Genomic DNA, 20,805 nt, shown 5'->3' on the forward strand with positions numbered 1-20,805 from the left:
TGCCATGTTTAATCCGTATTAGCTGTTATTATAGCTGTAGCATAGGGCTGAGTGGGAAAACAAACAGAAGCTGTGCTTTTTATGGTGGAGCTGCTTGTCTAGAATTTAAGATCAGGATGAATAGATTAGCTCGGGGAGGCATATGTGTAATTAAGGTTGCTTTCATATTCATGCAAACTGGGCCTGTATGTTTGCCCATGTCTCCTACACTTGGAAGGATGCAGAATGGAAAGGGTGCACGGAGGGCTGTGGTTTCATGTGTTTTGGAGCTAGAAGTCTGTTCGTTGTTGAGCTATCTGTTGTTCAGTGAGAAAAACTGTTCTTATTTTCACGTATACTACAAATCGAAAGATCCAGCTGTACACTCTTTCCTCTGGGGGCATTACCCATGTGACTTGCATAGGTCTTACATTTGTTAGTGGTTAGGAATTGAACTAATAAAATTATTTTTTTTTTGCAAGGCTGTGTTTAAAATCTTTTGATGTGAGAAAAAAGGAGGTGGAACTTGATTTGGAGGTAATGCCATTTCTGTCTCTAGCAGTAATAGTTTGAGTAACTGAAGTCTGGAAATACTAGTCCAGGCATTTTTGAAGAAAAATGCAACTACGTGATCTGAGCACAAACAGCAGAGCAGATTCCCCCCAACTGCAGTAGGGCTGAAATAGCAGTGTACCAGGATGTCGGCTTTACTGGGCTGCACGAAAGCAGTGCTCTACACTGCACTGATAGAGCAAAGGCTCTACCAGCAGTGGATATGCCTAGCACATTTCTGTTAATCTAGAAATGCCGATATTTCTGAGTTGAAAAGTGGTCCCAGTCTTCTCTGCCGTTCTGCAATTAATGCTGTCCTTGGTGATAAAAAAGGATTAGTGTAACTCCAGATGGTGAGTGAGACCCCAATTATACTTACAGTTGCCTTAATCCAGACTGAACAAAGAGAGGGACATTAGCGTACATTTGCTCAATGGAGCTGTGCCAAAGCAATTGTTCCCCTCTGGGGAGTTAAAGATCAGGAGAAATTCCTTATGTCAGCCCTGCTATGTGATCCAGAACAGAGGTCGATTACATACAGGTTTCTCTGGCCGTTGACTTGAAATCCCTATGTGACTTCTTTGGTCATGTGCTTCAGGCATATGCTGCAGCTGGTCTGCAGAGGATCCTGATTAACCACCACTCTGTAGGTTATGCTAGCTAGCTGGCAAGCTGTAGCCAGAGAGAGTTCTGAATGATGAATGCTTTCTGTTTTTGGCGCAGTCCAGACAATAATTTAGATTCCATTCCTTACCTAGTTGCCAAATTTTTTTTGACAATTTTCCAGGCCCTCATCCCCACCTTTTATTTTATTTATTTATTTATTTTTAATTAGCATTTATAGTAGAAACTGGCCAGTGTATCTGAAAATGCCTGAAATTTGGGAAAGCAGGTTGGAAGGGACAGGCAAGTAAATATAAGTGCTATTACATAAATGTTATTTCTGTGGAAAACAGCACTGCAAAAAGAACTTTGCTCTCAATTCAGTTCATGCAACCAGTGGTTAGCGTTAAAGATGACCAGCAAATCTTATGTTCTCCTGCTGTGCTCTGCAAATGGTCATAGTCCACAAATGTGATGGTTTGTGATTTTTGTAAAAACAGTAAACATTATCTGTAAATCAACTACAGCGCAGAAATGAGATGGATGTGATTGTTATCATGTAAAGTAGAAAACAACAGGCTAAGAAACCTAGCTACATGTTTCTTGAAGAGGATGGGATAAAGCTGTAATAGTCTAGATAACCCCCAAATCAGTAATCTGTTTTATCTTCCTCTTCTCTAATGCTTAAGTATGTATTTAGGGAAGTACATACTTAAGGAAGTCATAAAAGATCCTAAAGGAAAATCGAGATTTAGAACAAAATAGGGGTCTCACTTTGAGGTGTCCATTGCATCAAATCCTTGTGAAGGGAAGGGGGGGGGGGTTAATAAATTAATTAGTATGGTGTTACAAATGGAGTGTGAAAAGACATATTCATGTAGACCCTTGAGATTTGCTGAGCTGTCTTAACAGGGGGAGACAATTCAGGACACTAAGAATAGATAGCGAGCAGAGAAAGAACAGATCCTCTTAAATATGGTTCTTACAGCACTTGGATCTTCTGTCATCTTCTCCCAGTGTCTTTCTGCCTAATCTTAGTGACTTTTTGAATTTGTTCTCATGGTGGGAAAATATTAATCCAACATTAACTGCATGTTTTGAGTGTCCAGGAAGGATAAATGAAGAGGCTGTCTGAAGGTTGTTGTGTAGGCAGTTAGCAAGTGCTAACTGCTGATTTCCTGTCACCTGACAGAGAGGAACAGCCTCTGAAATTTGTCATCTTCTGAACCTGTACTGAAAACATGTATATTTATTGCTACTTTCCTCAGTTTACTGCTCGTGTAACAATGGCTGCCGCCATTTATCTGACTGAAGTGTTGAGTGAGTTTGTAAAAATGTATACTGTTGTAAAAATTGTAAAAATGCATACTGTACCAATCCTGGCTCTAAGACCAAGAAAATTTGTACTCGCTCACTGCTTCGTTGTTAGTTTTCTCATATTTGAATTTCAGTTGTTAATTTGTTGTTAAAACTGTTGCTGCTTCTTGCCCAACGCATAATCAAACGAGAGTACGGTAGAGTACTCTAATTTTGTACAAAAGCATTCTGATATAACGTGTCTGTATTTGGATAGCTAATATTGTATTTGGCTGTTCTTTTGAGTTCACTCTCCCCTCTAGAAGATGTGCTACGTGTTTTGTTTTCTAGGTAGTTATTGCAAATCTGAGTATTCTGTGCTTCGATGAGTTCTTGATGCAGACAGTGGCAACATTAGTAATAAATGAATTTTAACATTTTGGAGGAGAGCAGTCTTTGATCTAAGGAGCAAGACAGGGCCAGTAGTGTGCCTATCTTTCAGAATAACTAAGCTTAGAGAGTCTCTGCAGTTTTAACAGTAGATCTAAATGGCATACCGTGAGACAGAAACGTTACACCGACTCCAAGGAGGAGATTAGCAGTGCTTTGCTGTGATTATTGTAGATATGATTCATTTTAAACAGACACAGTTGCATCATCAGAAAATAAAAATTTAAAAAAATGGTATAAAGGGGAGGACTTTGTTAAAAAAAAATTCTGTGGCTTCATCTAGACAGGTTTCACATGTGCTAGGTGTGGTAGAGGATTGTGTGTGTCAGGTTAGATGCTTTCCATTTGTATGTTTGGATATACTTGGTGAAAGAGGCTTCTTGCTACAACAGGAATTAAAATCATATGTTCTTAAATTCCTTGGAAATGTTTCCTTTAATGTAAAGATGATGTGGCTACAGTAGGTTACATTTCTTATCTTTCCACAGTACTGTTCTCATCTCTCTTTAACGCTACCTTTGGTCCTGAAAGTATTGCTGTTATTTGAGAAATGAAGCTTCTTTACATTTTAAGTATATAGTTTTGATTTTGGGCTGAAAGGAAAAAAGTGAATCAGTAGTCCCTGTCTTTCCCTCTGTTGACCCTATTCACAGGTCCACTCAAATTCATACTACATCTGGTATGAGTCAAAGTAGGTTTTTAGTCATTTGGTCTGACTAGTGGCTTCCTGTCAAGAGAGACGTAAAAATCTGCTTTGACAGCATTAGAATTTTTACTTAATTTGAATTGAATTAGACATGGTGACTTTTCCGCCTGAACATCATCAGTGGATATACTGTGAAAGTATGTATTTTTTTGACTACTTGTCTTGTGGGATGGCAGTGTTATCTCTTAGGTTATAATATACTATGTTAATCTTGTTAACTGCACAAACAGGTGTTCAGAGTTTGGGTCTGTCCTGACATATGAGAACAAGTGGTGCTATACTGCAAAAGTAAATGTTGTTGTGATACCATGGTTTTACTTTTTCTGTGATATAATGATAATTGAGGTGAAAGTCTTGGGGAACAGAATGGCTCAGAGCTGACTTCTTATTGACGTGGTGTATATCCATATTCTGTTTTCGATGCCTGTATTGTCAGCTTCTGACAAATACAAATTTGGTTGCAAATTCATTCTCTAGCATTTCTGTAGGCTATCTTAGAAAAAAGAGATTTCTTATTGTCTTAGTCTTTGTACAAGTGTGTCTGCAGCATTTTTTTTTCCTTCTGTGCAAATAATTTGAAGCTAACAGCAGGGTATGTGGTAGATTTTGGGAGATCTCTTCAGAACCTTCATGAATGCTGTATGAATCTTCATGAATGCTGTAAATGTACTTTAAGATTTCAAGAAGTAAATTTAGAACCGAGGGTCTGTTCTCAGGTACATTACAGAGTGCAAGTTCTGTAATGTTTGGTAATACCAGTAAGAAATGTTATACTGTCTCTGAAATGTTGTTTTGTGAACTCACTGCTATGTAATGAAGTACTGGAGAAGTAGAACAGCAATGAAGTTAATTTTGTCTAAGAGTGTTTCTTTCACGAAAACTTATGTAAAGTGAAACATTAAAGAACTGGTGCACTGGCTTCTAAATGGGTTAGTTTTTATCACTAGCAGTTTTATGTGCACCATTTTTTATGCCTGTCTTGGACCATGGTGGTTGAACACTGTTTTCCTTCTTTTCCATGCATTTTGCAGGCATACAGGAGTTTCCAGAAAATATAAAGAACTGCAAAGTCTTGACAGTTGTCGAGGCCAGTGTAAATCCAATTTCAAAGTAAGTTTATAATTTTTATGGTACTTATTGTTTTACACAAACACTGATGAATCTCACGTGTGCTCCAGTCAACTTTCTGGGAGCCATCTCTTCTAACTGGAGGCAAGGAACTGAGGTACCCAAGAATTAGTTGTATTATCTTCAGTGTGCTAAGATGCACTTTTGCTGTGCTACTGAAGTGATTTGCCTAAGTTAATAGGTTACGTGAGGCATCCTGCATTAAACCACGTGGCTTTGTCAGCTGTTTTTCGGTTCATTGTTTCTTTATGAAAGTAGAGAAAAATGATAAAAGTTTTGTTTCTTAAGAGCAAATTACTTTCACTCAAAATCTGCACTGCAGTCTTTCAGATAGCCTGTATTAATGGAGTTATCTGTCATTTTCAATAGTAATACAAGTAATTTGCCAAAGTGGTGCTACTGAAGATATGAACTTTATGGAAGGTAACCATTTTGGGGATAGAAAGCTGTTGCATAAGTTTTAATTCATTGTATTGCCTCTAAAAATATCTTTTCTGCACCAGGTGTCAGGAGATCGTAAGTACATAGCAAAGACTACGTTTCTTGTTTGTAGTTTTCATTGCCTGTAGATACTGCCCTCAACACTTAAAAATAATTTTCAAACTAGTTTCAGGTAACCACCATACCGTATAATGTTATATGTACGTAGGACTTCAGTACTATACTATTCTTTAATGCAGCATTGAGTCAAATGCCTTGAATGTAATTGAATTGAAGGTACTATGCTACTTTTTTTATTTACAGACTTCCAGATGGATTTTCCCAGCTGCTAAACCTAACTCAGCTGTACCTGAATGATGCATTTCTTGAGTTTTTGCCAGCCAACTTTGGCAGGTGAGTTGCATTTGAAACATGCTTTCTATGTTTGATTTCAAATTTATGCAGAACATTCTCTGCTGCTTCTCGAGCAAAGTGCAGTCTGGAGGAGGAGAGGAAGTGTACATAACCAAATTTATGCTTTGTTATTTTAAAAAACATTGTTCGTTATCATTTTTCTTAATTGCTGTCCTCTCCTGTAAAGCTTACAGTGTACTGTAACTTCCTTAATGGTTAGGCAAACTGTGAAGTCATTAATTACTACTAACTGGTTTAGAATGAATCGTTTACTGTAGGCAACTTGAAAGCCATTTCTCTGATACTGTGCTTACAGCTTCTTAATAGCTATTAAGAGAAGATCCCTGCTTTAAAATAGAAGTAGTGACTTAAAACATCCTGGCTTGTAGCCAGAGAATGAAACGGAAATGAATGCTTCTCTCATCTTTTGTTTTTAAGCAGATTCAACATATTTTTATGTAAGTTCACACACTTACTAATGGTATTGCACAGAAAATATACAATTCTGTAAGAAAGTAATTTGCAGAAGAAATGAATTAGAAGATAGTGTGATAAAATGTTTGTGACAATGTTTGAAAGAACTAGAACTCAAGAATAAACAGGAGCTAATAATAAACAAAACTCAGTTTTCCTTCAAAATAACCCCCTCTTCTAACTGTTCATTCATTGTGTAATAGAGATATGAAATGTTGTGATTTTTTTTTAAGTTCTTCAAATATAACTAAGCTATTGCTGGTAGTCTTAACACGGACAAATTAAGTATGTATTTGACTTCTGCTTAGAATTATATGAGCTAGAAGGAAGGGGATTTCTATACTGCTGATTCAATACATGAGAAATGTTTTTTTCAGTCAGGATTTCTGTTCTGTATTGAGATGACTTTTCTTTCCTTGTAAAAGCTTTGTGTTTGTGGGTTTTTTTTTTTTTTTTTTTTTTGTCACATCAGTTACATTCTTCTCTTCCTCTACCGTATCCTCTTTCTTAAGGTAGTCTGAATCTGTGTTCTATAAAAATTGGAGTCAAACTAAGACAAGTCATTCTGATTCCTCCTCCATCCTATGTCGTGTAGACAAATCATATACTTTATCATTTGTAGACAAATGGTCTAAATTCTTTTTCTCTGGTATGACAGGCTTTCCTTTGTGCCTTATTATATTAGTAGATCTTGGAACTAGTTTCAGTTTAATTTTTTTTTATTTGTTTGTGTAATGATGGAGGATTACAACATATGTAACTATACTTAGAATTCAAATTGAGATCTCTTAATGGCTTGTACAATGTCATGATTATCTTCTTGTTTCTCTTGGAAATGTCAGTGATTACACTCTAGTGTTCCTCTAGTGCCTTCTGCAGCTGCTGAGTGTTGTTTCCCACCACATGATCAACTTATCCATTGGATAGCTCAGTTAAAAATGAGTGATTACTCTACAAGGAAATAATACTATAACATTTGGTACTATGGCATCTCGTCCACCTTTTTTTTTTTCTCCCAGTCCTTAAGGTTGTGCAGTTTTTTCCCTAATATTCTAATATTCTGTTGTACCATGTCTGTCTTTTTAGACTAATCACTTTTGCCCGTCCTTTTCTGTTGGAAAGTATTGAACAGAATAGAACCAAAATGAGTCTTTGAATACAAATTGGTAATCTTTGGCCTGATGATTAGGAAGGAAAACCATATAATGTAATTTACTTCTAGTATATTTATGCAGCTTTTGTAGCATTTACCTCCACTTTATTCTCCTTCAGGGCTAGTGTTCAAGCTTTGCACTGTGTTGCAAACATGTTGCAAAAAAACATCCCATTTCTTTCTGTCATGGTTTTGTAACTTCGCTATTGGTATTCCACATCATAACATCATGGACAAAAGAGAAGAACTACGTATCCCAGAGGACCTCACGGTCAGAGAAGGAAGACACATCACGGAAGATACGTCATCTGGTTGCGCGCGGTGCTTCTTCACTTTCGCTTGCTGCCGGGAGAGGAGTGGGTGTGCTTTCCAAGCCGGGCGCCTTCATCAAGTAAGGCTTTCGGTTTCGGAAACTCTCTCACTCTCTCTCTCTCTCCCTCTCTATCGCTCTTTCGCTCTCTCTCCCTCATTCCATTTGGTTTATTATACTTACTCCCAATTAGATGGTATTGTATCGTGTCATCTTGCATCTCAACATCATAGTTAGTAAAATAAGTTCTCCTTCTTAGATTGTTGCCACCGCTTCGTTTTTCTCGGGAAGTGAAGGGGGAGGGGGGCCCACAAGCCTACCGGCCCCCTGTCACGGGCACAGATCTATCTAGGTAACTCCGTGACAATTTTGGTGGAGAATGCGGGCAAGATTCATCTGAAGCTTTAACGTTAGTAAGAAAAAAAGGATTTCGTTAGGCCAGACTGTGAGACTACAAAGCATTGCTGGTGCTGGTGTGACCTTCATAGATTAGATTATAGCCTGGGCAGTCCGCCAAACTCCAGACACTGCACCGAGTGGTTCCCGTTTGTTTTTTTTTTTTCCTCCTTCTCTTTATTCCCCCTTACGTTAGCAGTTATCAACTATGAGGTTGCTCTGTATTGTCAAAGCACTGTATAAGGGATTAAAAGCTATCATGTTCCTTGCCAGTTACCGGTCTATAATTAACCTCTTCATGTCTTGCTGTGGAGTTGTATTCATATACAACCAAGTGAGGGCCCTGATAGAGGCACCTGCCTGGTGGCTTTATGCAATGTGGTATAATTTGAATTTTGAGACCTTCGAACCGGTTTCTAGGCTTCCCTCCCAGTTTGTTGAACGTTTTTCGAACACCGAGTCAGTGCTCATATTTTCGTGCATATTATCGATATCTTTGAATATATTCCTCTTCATTCGTGCTAAGTGGAAGGAGCCTCCTCCAAGACCAGAGAATGATGACTGGCAAGGAATATGGAAAGGTTTAAGAAGAATCTTAGAACCGTGGGGACCCGCCGTGCCATGGGATTTCACCCCTGAACATCTGTGGGATCCCGAGAAACTGAGCCAGCATTTGAGTCAAGGGCAGTGCGGCTTAGATAGATCAAAGGAGGCACGACTCATCTGGGGCTTGGCTTGTGCCTACCGCGCCCTGTATAGTACTGTTCTGGAGAGAGACAGTTTCCGAGCGGAGGTGCAAGCCGAAGGGGGAAATCTCCAAGTCAGACCTGATCAGTCACAACAGACACCAGTAACAGTGTCAGTAGCCCCTGTAGAAGGCAAGAAATGGAAGCGGGTGTCCTCACGTCTAGAGCGAAAAAAGGAAGAAGAAGAAGAAGGAGAGGAAGTGGAAGAGGAGGTGGTAGAGGAAGATCCAGGTGAGGGGACTTCCTCAGAACCAAGAAAAGCAAAAGCAAAAACTAAGAGGCACGAAGAGGACAGCGATGAAGAGGAGATCTCTATTACTGTTCGTCGACCTCTCAAGATGTCTGAGATCATAAGCTCAAGAAAGGAATTTGAACGACGCCCGAATGAAACTGTTGTCACCTGGTTGCTTCGTTGTTGGGATAGTGGGGCCAGTAGCTTGTCTCTAGATGGTAATGAAGCACGCCAATTAGGAGACATTGCCGGAGACAAATCCATCGACAGAGCAATTAGTAGATGTTTGGATGAAGCTGCAACCCTCTGGGACCGAATACTAATAGCTGTGAAGGAAAGGTATCCCTACAAAGAACTTCTGCAGCCTGCAAAGAAAACGTGGAATACAATTGAGAGAGGTATCCAGTATTTGAGGGAAATAGCCCTGGTGGAAATGCTCTATGAGTCTAATTTTGTTCCTAACGATCCACGCCAAAACCATGATCCGGAGAGAGTGAGGACAACACCTGAAATATGGCAAAAACTTACGAGAGCAGCACCAGACAGATACGCCCCCACACTATTAGCCACATTCCACAGATACGAGGACCAACAGAGAAGACCCCTAGTCTTCGAATTGATTCTTACACTCCAAAACTATGAGCAGCATCTACCCCCAACCCACGTTTCCATTTCAGCCGTCACAGAGTTAGCAAACAGACTGGGTGATGTAGAAGAGCAGATGTCCCTATTGATTAATCGTGATGAACCTGTAGAACCCGTAATAGTATCGGAAACGTTTGACGACGAACAAGATAAGCAAAGGGGCCTAATGAAAGAGCTTATCAAACTAATGAAAATCCAATTAATTAAAGAAGATGGATCCCCCTCCTCACCTGTAACATCAAAAATTTCAGCTACCGAAGGCAAACGCTTTCCTGCTCGAGTGAGAAACAACAACAGGACGGCTTCGCGTGTTGCCTTGTGGCGTTATCTCCGTGACCATGGAGAAGATATGAGGAAGTGGCACGATCAAGATACTCCCGTACTGCGAGCACGAGTGAGAGAATTACAGAACAGACCAACCACCAGTGTAGTTGCTCCAGTTACAACAGGTAATGAATAGAGGGGCCCTGCCCTCAGTCAGGGGAGGGAGAGGGATAACAGAGTTTATTGGACTGTGTGGATCCGATGGCCTGGCACATCAGAACCACAGAAATATAAGGCATTGGTGGATACCGGTGCACAGTGCACTCTAATGCCCTCGAATCATGAAGGGACAGAATCAGTCCATATTTCTGGAGTGACTGGGGGTTCTCAAGAACTGACTGTGTTGGAGGCCAAAATAAGCCTCACTGGTAAAGACTGGCAAAAGCATCCTATTGTGACTGGCCCAGGGGCTCCATGCATACTGGGTATTGATTACCTCAGAAGGGGGCATTTCAAGGATCCTAAGGGGTATCGATGGGCCTTTGGAATAGCTGCTGTAGATACAGACAACATTAAGCAGCTATCTGTTTTGCCTGGCCTGTCAGAAGATCCGTCTGCTGTGGGGTTGCTGCAAGTAAAAGAGCAGCAGGTACCAATTGCCACCAAAGCAGTGCATAGACGGCAGTATCGAACCAACAGGGATTCCTTGCTCCCTATTCATAAATTGATTCGTCAACTAGAAAGTCAAGGAGTGATCAGCAGAACCCATTCACCTTTTAACAGCCCCATATGGCCAGTGCGTAAAGCCAGTGGAGAATGGAGGCTGACGGTAGACTACCGTGGCCTGAATGAAGTCACACCCCCGCTGAGTGCTGCTGTGCCGGACATGCTAGAACTCCAATATGAATTGGAGTCAAAAGCAGCCAAGTGGTATGCCACCATTGACATCGCTAATGCCTTCTTTTCCATTCCTCTGGCCAGAGAGTGCAGGCCACAGTTCGCCTTCACCTGGAGGGGCATTCAGTATACTTGGAACCGTTTGCCCCAGGGGTGGAAACACAGCCCAACCATTTGCCACGGATTAATCCAAACTGTATTGGAACAGGGCAGTGCTCCTGAGCATCTGCAATACATTGATGATATTGTTGTGTGGGGCGATACAGCAGAAGATGTTTTTAAGAAAGGAGAGCAAATAATCCAAATTCTTCTGCAAGCTGGTTTTGCTATTAAGCGAAGCAAAGTGAAAGGACCTGCCCAGGAGATTCAGTTCCTAGGTATAAAGTGGCAAGATGGGCGCCGTCACATCCCAGCAGATGTGATTGACAAAATCACTGCCATGTCTCCACCCATTAATAAGAAAGAGACACAATCTTTTCTGGGTGTAGTGGGCTTTTGGAGGATGCATGTTCCAAACTATAGCCTTATTGTAAGCCCCCTGTATCAAGTGACGCGGAAGAAGAATGATTTTACATGGGGTCCTGAACAGCAGCAGGCTTTTGAGCAGATCAAACATGAGATAGCCCGTGCCGTGGCTCTGGGGCCAGTACGGACGGGACAGGATGTAAAGAACATCCTCTACACTGCTGCTGGAGAGAAAGGTCCCACCTGGAGCTTGTGGCAAAGAACCTCAGGGGAGACCCGAGGCCGACCCCTGGGATTCTGGAGTCGAGCATACAGGGGGTCTGAAGAGTGCTACACCCCAACTGAGAAGGAAATCTTAGCCGCGTATGAGGGGGTTAGGGCTGCTTCCGAAGTAGTCGGTACTGAGACGCAGCTCCTCCTGGCACCTCGACTGCCAGTGCTGAACTGGATGTTTAAAGGAAAGATTCCCTCCACCCATCATGCTACTGATGCCACTTGGAGCAAGTGGATTGCACTGATTACACAACGAGCTCGAATGGGGAACTTCAGTCGTCCAGGAATCTTAGAGGTGATCATGGACTGGCCTGAAGGTAAAAAGTTTGAAACATCACCAGGAGAAGAGGTATCACGTGCCAAAGAGGCCCCACCATATAATGAACTACCAGGAAATGAAAAGAAATATGCCCTGTTCACAGATGGATCGTGTCGTATTGTTGGGAAGTATCGCAGATGGAAAGCTGCTGTGTGGAGCCCCGTGCGACAAGTTGCAGAGGCCACTGAAGGAAAAGGAGAATCAAGTCAGTTTGCAGAGGTCAAGGCTGTCCAACTAGCCTTAGATGTCGCTGAACGGGAGGGGTGGCCAGTGCTTTATCTTTATACTGATTCATGGATGGTGGCGAATGCCTTATGGGGGTGGTTACAGCAGTGGGAGCAAAATAACTGGCAACGGAGAGGTAAACCTATTTGGTCTGCTGAACTGTGGAAAGACATTGCTGCCCGAATAAAAAATATGGTGGTAAAGGTGCGCCACGTAGATGCTCATGTGCCCAAGAGTCGGGCTACGGAAGAACAGAAAAATAACCATCACGTAGATCAGGCAGCCAAAATTGAGGTGGCTCAAATAGACTTGGACTGGCAGAACAAGGGTGAATTATTTCTAGCTCGGTGGGCCCATGAGACCTCGGGCCATCAAGGGAGAGATGCAACGTATAAGTGGGCTAGAGACCGAGGGGTGGACTTAACTATGGATGCTATTGCACAAGTTATTCATGACTGTGAAACATGCGCCATAATCAAACAAGCCAAGAGGATGAAACCTCTCTGGGAGGAAGGGCGATGGCAAAAGTATAAATATGGGGAGGCGTGGCAGATTGACTATATCACCTTGCCACGATCCTGCAATGGTAAGCGTTATGTGCTCACCATGGTGGAAGCGACCACTGGGTGGCTTGAAACATATGCAGTACCCCATGCTACCGCCAGAAATACCATATTAGGTCTGGAGAAACAAGTTCTGTGGCGACATGGCACCCCAGAAAGAATTGAATCAGATAATGGGACTCATTTTAAAAATTCTCTTATAAATACTTGGGCCAAAGAACATGGCATTGAATGGATTTATCATATCCCCTATCATGCACCAGCTTCTGGTAAGATTGAACGATACAATGGGTTGTTAAAAACTATGCTGAAGGCAATGGGCGGTGGAACATTTAAGCACTGGGAGAAGCATCTGGCAGAAGCCACCTGGTTGGTCAACACCAGGGGATCTATCAATCGTGATGGTCCTACCCATTCCAGCTCCCTACATACTGTAGAGGGAGATAAGGTCCCTGTAGTACATGCAAAGAGCATGTTGGGAAAAGCAGTTTGGGTCCTTCCAGCCTCTGGAAAGGGCAGACCTCTCCGTGGAACTGTTTTTGCCCAGGGACCTGGCTCCACTTGGTGGGTGATGCAGAAAGATGGGGATGTTCAATGTGTACCACAAGGGAATTTGATGTTGGGGGAGTGCAGTCAGTAGTTCTATGTATATGTATTAAGCATGAGAGGAGGGCGCGGCTGGGCCGGGGCGGCATCCGGTCGCGGGGGGGCCGAGCAGCGTCGGAGCGACAGAGCGCTGGCGCTCGGCAGGAAGCGTCCGCCCCAGCGCCGTCGCTGCGTCTGCGGAGCTCGGCGGCGGCACGCCGCCCTCCCCGCTCCGCCCGCCGGGCCCCGTCTCGCCCGGAAGCGGCGGCCGCGGAGCTTCCGTCCCGGACGCGGGGCGTCCCTCCGCCGCCATGGCCAGGCTGTTCCGCACGCTCGTCATCTTCGGCGGCTTCGTGGCCGTGGTGGGGGCCGCCTTCCACCCCGCATTCTCCACCAAATTGTCACGGAGTTACCTAGATAGATCTGTGCCCGTGACAGGGGGCCGGTAGGCTTGTGGGCCCCCCTCCCCCTTCACTTCCCGAGAAAAACGAAGCGGTGGCAACAATCTAAGAAGGAGAACTTATTTTACTAACTATGATGTTGAGATGCAAGATGACACGATACAATACCATCTAATTGGGAGTAAGTATAATAAACCAAATGGAATGAGGGAGAGAGAGCGAAAGAGCGATAGAGAGGGAGAGAGAGAGAGAGTGAGAGAGTTTCCGAAACCGAAAGCCTTACTTGATGAAGGCGCCCGGCTTGGAAAGCACACCCACTCCTCTCCCGGCAGCAAGCGAAAGTGAAGAAGCACCGCGCGCAACCAGATGACGTATCTTCCGTGATGTGTCTTCCTTCTCTGACCGTGAGGTCCTCTGGGATACGTAGTTCTTCTCTTTTGTCCATGATGTTATGATGTGGAATACCAATAGCGAAGTTACAAAACCATGACACTTTCCCCCTTCCTTATGAGCTTTACTTACTTGCTGTTTTTTTAGTGATACTTGTCAAGCCTCTTAGGCTTCTTAAAAATCAGTAGATTAGATGGGGCATTTTATTTGGAATTCTGAGATGGTAGTGTTTTTTTTTTCCACTTCCAAATTCTATTTTGAATTTATTAATAGCAACTTGGGTTCCAGAGTTAGCTTCTGTGCCAATGCACAGATTTATGAAAACTGCACATGTGTACCAAAGAAATCTATATGTTGCATATCTAAATATATCATATATATTTTGATTCAGATATGAAAATCTGTAAGCAGAGTGTTTTAAACCTAGAGCTCACTGCACGTGAATATGTAAACAGCTTTAAAAGGGAAACTTTATTGCTGTACGTTTAAAACAAGCAAAGAGGTGTATCTTCAGCATCATTTTAGAAACACTAAGAAAGTTGTCTGTATTTTTCAGTTTTGCTTCCAGAGAACTTCTTTTATGCTTTTTTTATTGTTTTACTTTAATCTTGTTTCTCATCCATTTGCAGCACCAGGTATTTTAAGTAGTGTCTAATTTGGAATATCTTTTTAAATTAAATGTACAGTGGAGATTGAACTGAGAACTTGATTTAGTTACACCTAAGTAAGTTTGCAAACTTATGCCAAGCATAACCCACTACAGGATGTATGCATTTGAGTCCTGTTTCATTATTAGTTATGATTTTAAAAGAGTGTTTCTGCATTAGTAAAGCTGCAAAAGAGGTGAAAAATCAGGATCCTCTCTCTATGAAATATTAGTAGCTGTCTAAGGAATAACTGCTGTTGCATAGTGAATTACTAAGTATGCTGCTGTATACTTGCACATTTTAAATATTTTGAAGTTACATTGATCAAATTATGAAGAAGATATTAAAATGAGCAAGGTAGAAATTTTGTTTTAAATAAAAGTTATCCCACTTTTATAATGTAGCTTAAATTGGTTACATAAAAATTGTTCAATAATAATTTTGTTAAGTCCATTACAGTGGGTACACTGGAGTAATACTCTGCTATAGCTTTGTGTTTAGGTGTTATATAAGTATTTGTGACTACGTATTTTTACAGCTGAGAGACTTTCTTCTAAGTATGACAAATTTTTGTTATCAGATGGAACAGGAAATATGTATTCTGCCATAATGACTTATTTTCCAAACTAAAGATTATTTTTTTCAGTCTCATAGCAGGAATTTAGATGCTTAGCATGGGTCTGTACACCAGCAAATTAAAAAGCAGCGAGATTAAGTATTTGATGTATGTTATTACATTAAACTTGAATTAACCCCCAGCAATAATGGAAGAAATGGCAACTACTTGAGGCCAATATTTCTGGTTAATTACTGTAAGAAAATTGCTATTTTAGACACAGCCTGTATTTCCCAACCTGGAGAGACTGAAAATATTTAGCTAGTAGCCTTTGCTCTATACACAACAAATTAGATATTTGTCTCTCCAGACTCTTAAGGTTACCTGAAGTGAGGACATGAAATAAGGTCACAAGGTTGTGAACCTTTTTATCACCAAAGGCAGTCTTTTAAACTCACACAATTAGCTTATTAGAAGTGTTGTACAATGAGTTCTGGCAAAAGTCAGTGACATGTGAGTGTACCTATTTATAGCTTATCATATGAATACTTCTCCTACTTTCAATTAAGAAATTTGACTACATACATGTGTTGTGAGGAAAAACTGAAAACTAGCTACTTTCCCTGTCATCAAAGCAAAACATTGATGGGGGCCTAATGTAGTGTTTGATTACGGAAACCTTCCCAAAATTTTCTCAGGTGACAAGTGGTAGGGCACAAGGAAGTAGACCTAAGTTGTGCTAGAGAAGTGTAGATTTGATGTTGGGACAAATTCATTCCTAGAGAGGAAAGTCAAATATTGGAACAGGCTGCCCAGGGAAGCGGTGGAGTCCCCATCCCTGGAGGTATTTACAAGATGTGGCAGTAAGTGTCATAGTTTAGTGGTGGGAATCAGTAGGTCAGGTTGACAGTTAAACTGCATGATCTTTAATGCCTTTTGTGACTTAAAGCTAGGAAGTTGTCCTTCCCACTTTTGTTCTAGGCAAAACAAAGAGCTTAGTAGCTTCAATAAGCTTTTGAGCAAGTGTAAGAAATATCTTCCTTTTGCTTTGCTTTTTAGCTGTTTTGTTTTCACACTTTTTGTTTTACCTCTTGTTAGAGGAAAGGCATAACTCCTTTGAAATCAATGTGTTTTAAAACACGGAAAATGTTTTTCTTAACGTAGAGTAGCACAAAATCAGGTCTCCAGCACTTTCTAAGTCTGGATGCTTGTTCAGTTCCCCGTGGGCCAAGTCTGAACAGGATTCAAATGCAACTTTCATATGGGTTGCTTGTGAAACCACAGTAATATTAACACAGGTGGGGGCAATATCCAGTTATTCAAAGAGGGAGGAGATTTAATTCTCTTGTTTCAGATACCCACTGTAGAGTATTCTTTCAGTCTTGTTACAGGTTTGATTTTTCTTTGGAAAGCTTTCAGGGAGGAGGTTCCTCTCCAGCAGTTGCAACCAGCTGGCAACTATTGCTTGCCATGCTGAACTAGACTGAGTGCCCTATTTCAAGGTAACAGTTGAATTCTTAGGTTACCTGTAGGACTGCTACTTTCAAAAGCATCCAAAAATGAGAGAAAGTTTTGAGGAACGGGAAATATTGTTTACAGGCTTTCTATTTTTACTTAAAACATAGTTCTCACACCTAAATAGGTTTTCATCTGCGTCCTTAAAACATACTCAGTTCTGCAGCTTCAGGAAAGACTGGTATGTTCACCAAGCTCCTTTTTCTGTCCTGGAGCTTACTATCATGTTTTGTCCAGGCAATATGTGTATAGTTCTTGTCTTTATGAACTTGTCTTTTTTAAACCAAATAAAGTTTTTTTTTGTGTGTTTCACTTAACAGAGAGTCTTGTCACTTCTGTCCTAATGCAAACAAAAACCCGCTGGAGACAGTATGTTGCTTTAATGTTGAGTCTGCCTTGAACTTATCTGGGCCAAGCAATTCAGTTTGTGATTTAGAGGTTATTTATATTGCACCAAGGATTTACTCAGAGAAAGGTCAAACTACCTCCTAACAGAAATATCAAAATGGATTCAGAAGCTGACTAAAAACAGAATATGGAAGGAAATCCAATACGAGTTTAAAAGTTGGTTTTACCTTTTGGATTTCCACTGCATTCCACAGGCATTCCACTATTGAGGCTTTTCAGCTGATGTGCTTTGATAAATTGCCTGTATTAGAAATTTATCATTACGACTTTTGCAGAATTATGCTGCCTTTCTTCTTTTATTTCATGACTACTTTATGTGAGGACAGCATATGCTAATGAATCCAATGAAATGCTTAAAAAACTGTAGGCTGAAGGAAAAGAACTATGTTTGAGGTGCAGGAAACTGGGCTAGATACAGTTTGTTTGCCACTATGCAAAAACCAAACCTTAATGAATAAATGAATTTAAAATAACATGCAGGTTTCTGTGTAAAACATATTTGTATTCTTAGAGGAAAATATTTAAAACTTGTTAATCTCTTTTAAAATGTAAGTTTAGCAATATAAACAAGTTCTGAGATTGTTTTTATGGTAATATAGAGTACTGTGAGATAATTTGTTCCCATTTTTCTTTTTTTTTTTTTTTTGTTACAGATTAACTAAACTCCAGATATTGGAACTTAGAGAAAACCAGTTAAAAATATTGCCAAAGTAAGTAAGTGTGAAATTTATATGGAATGCTTTTGAGGGTTTCTACTGTAGATATGCTAATAAATTAATACATATTTAAAAAGTAGATTACAACTTAAAATTTGTAGTATTACAAGAAACTTTCCCTTCATAGCTGCTGAAGCTACTTACACCAGCAGACTGACTGGTCTTCATATACTGAAGTTTGACTGATTTTCTTCCCTTCCCCCTCACATATTCTGTATTTTAAAGTTTCTGTCCATGTCTAGCTCTGTAGATTTCTGAATGTGGTCTTTTCAGGATGAGTCTGAGGTATCTGGAGATGTTTCTTTGCACACAGCATTTAACAACATCCTCTGAGGAGTAGTTGGGGAAACTGGGATTATTCAGTCTGGAGAGCGGGAGGCTCAAGGAGACTTTATTGCTCTCTGCAGTGGCCTGAAAGGAGGAGGTTATAGTAAGCTGGTCTCTTTTCCCAAAGAGAGATCATGGCTTTTAGTTGTGCCAGGGGAGGCTCATGTTGGATGTTAGGGAAAATTTCTTGGAAGGAGTGGTGGTGTATTGGAACAGGCTGCCCAGGGAAGTGTTGGAGTCACCATCCCTGAAGAAGGTTTTCAAGGAAGTGGGAGATGTCGCATTGAGTGACATGATTTTAGTGATGCAGTGGTGATTGAACTAGATGATCTTAGTGGTCTTTCCAACTTTAATGATTCAATTATTCTGTTTGTATCTGGGTACATCTCTTCTGGCTGAGTTTCTGTTACTTAGGATTGGTAATTAAGATCATTATCTCTAAAACAAATGTGGAGTTTGAGATGCTCACTCAGAATGACTGAAAAAATGTAATTCACATAATGTGAACAATTTTTTGCATTTAATGTACTTCATTGGTGAAGAAAGTGTATTGCACAGAATCTTTAACACAGAGTGTACAATGCACTGAGTTCTGTAATGTAATGGAAGCAGATTCCTCAGCCATATTTTTTTGTGGTTGAAAAATAATTCTGGAAATTGCTATAGCATTTGTTTTAACATTAAACCAAATTAAACATGCCTCTTAAAATCTAGCATTTTGCTGCTTGCAAATCTCATTTCATCAAACCTGCTCAGCTTGGCAAGATTCCTGCAGCTAGGTTAGCAGAGGTGTAGAAGGTGAATTGAGAAGCAGATGCTGAATGAGGGCAGTGAATAACCAGATGTAGCGTCCTGTGCAACTTGAGGTGAGCAATAAGTGGTCCTCCTTCGGCAATAGAAAAACTGGTGAAGAAAGGTACTAGTTTTGAACAATGCAACTATTTCCGATGCTTTAGCAGAGAAGAGAAGGTGCTAACTGTTGTATAGTCTCTATTCAGCGCAGATGTTAGCAGAGACTTATATGAGTAGGCTGAGGTGTGACTTTCCAGCCCTTCAAGTACAGCAGCCAGTTTTCCTAATGACTAAACTATGTTCCATTCAATTTCCCTTCTTGTCTGTTTAGATACCGTACTGTGTCTGCTGATCTAAAAATGCTGAAACATAAATTTGGAGTGAAATATATAGTACCAGAACATGTGAATGTAATTTTTTCAGACTTTCTACCCATTAATGTGACAGAAAAGCTCTCCTTCCCTCTTTCTGATGACACTAATTTTTGATAGAAAGAAATAACAACATGTAATTTGGGATAGTAACTATGTAGATGAAATTACTCTCAATGGGGAAAGTATAATTAAAACATATAGCTAATACAAGTTTTGTTTACAAAATTACTGACTTTAATTGGCACAATTAACACTAATAACATGAATTACGTGCGATATTTTTTAAAAGGGTAGTTTACAGAAATCACTCTGATTTATGCAAGTTCTCCTAAACCTGCTGGGAGTTCTTTTTCTTGACTTCATTGTGTTTAGGGTTCCATCCTTGCTGGAAAACTGAACAGTAGCTGTCATGAGGATGTCCTCTGCAGCACCTCCTTAATGAGCTACAATACCTGCTGAGCTGCTGCCTTTATTATTCTCTTCTTCTACTCTTCTGATTCAATTAAGAGAGATTAAAGCTTCGGAGACTACGATACACATATAATTATGTATTTTGCTACAGTGAGGCACTAGAATAATATATTATTTGTGTGATGTACGCTGGGACTCAGTTGTTTTAACCAGAGAAGTCACCTGTGGCCTGCTTGAGCTATTATGCCAGAATAGAAACTGATAGAAAATCCTCTTGCTGAGTTAAAAATGCACATAATTTAACATTAAATCATAAAGCACTTAGAAGTCTGTTAATCAAAATAGGTAATTAATGCCAATGTACTAAATTAACCTTGCTTTGTGCAAAATACATCTTTTCTCCTGGAGCTTATCCACACCCAGAAGCTGCAAAACTGGCAGTATTACAATGCAAACCAACTCAGTAAAAACATTTCTACTTAAAGGAAAGCAAAAATGCAGGAGAATATTTTAGAGACATTTATCTGATACCAACTTTTCCAGCTTTCAGCTTAATGCAAATGTAAAAAGATAAATTTGAAACTTCTGTTTATCTAACACGAGTAAACGTAAAAATGAGTATTTTTTTTAGAAGCAAGCTTTTCAGTAGGGTGAATAGAATGATTCAGGGCCATTCTCACATCTTGAGTTGTACATTACTTGAAGTATGCAGGTTAGTGAAATTAACAATTTACAGCATTAGAATCAGATTGTCTATTCCATTAGCATTGGACCAATTTGATAGCAACATCACCAGTTTTGAAGTATGAAACAGACTTTTCAGTTCATCATGGCGTTATGCAGTTCCTTTCATAGAGAATTTGATGATCAAGTATTTTTTGTCTCCATTCCTGTATTCCTCTTTTTCTTCATAAGTAAGTCTTCCTAATATTTTAACATTTTTAGAGTATCAGAAGCTTTGTGCGCATTTTATCTGAAAGTGTAGTTGTTCTGTAAACAATATGAGAAAGCAAGGAGATGAGATTTTAAGGAAAGATTGCTATAACAAAGCTGAAAATACTATAAATTAGGCAAGTAGTGAGGAAGGCATCTTACAAACACATTTACATGTTTTACAGTTGAGTGGATATATTTGTTGGATCAGAAATTTTGGCAAAAATACAAAGAAACAAG

General features: G+C 40.3%; 1 protein-coding gene across 12 annotated transcripts in view; it reads left to right on the plus strand.

The window, feature by feature from the left end:
- Positions 1–20,805, plus strand: part of ERBIN (erbb2 interacting protein) — a 120,155-nt gene that overhangs the window by 65,067 nt on the left and 34,283 nt on the right. For all 12 annotated transcript variants that reach the window (XM_046905528.1, XM_046905529.1, XM_046905527.1 and 9 more), the window contains 3 exons: positions 4,618–4,696; positions 5,459–5,548; positions 17,666–17,722. In XM_046905528.1, coding sequence (XP_046761484.1) covers positions 4,618–4,696; positions 5,459–5,548; positions 17,666–17,722 — 226 coding nt within the window. The remainder of the gene's footprint in view (positions 1–4,617; positions 4,697–5,458; positions 5,549–17,665; positions 17,723–20,805) is intronic.

This window comes from Gallus gallus, chromosome Z, assembly GCF_016699485.2.
Source record: "Gallus gallus isolate bGalGal1 chromosome Z, bGalGal1.mat.broiler.GRCg7b, whole genome shotgun sequence".
In the NCBI taxonomy this organism is placed as follows: Eukaryota; Metazoa; Chordata; class Aves; order Galliformes; family Phasianidae; genus Gallus; species Gallus gallus.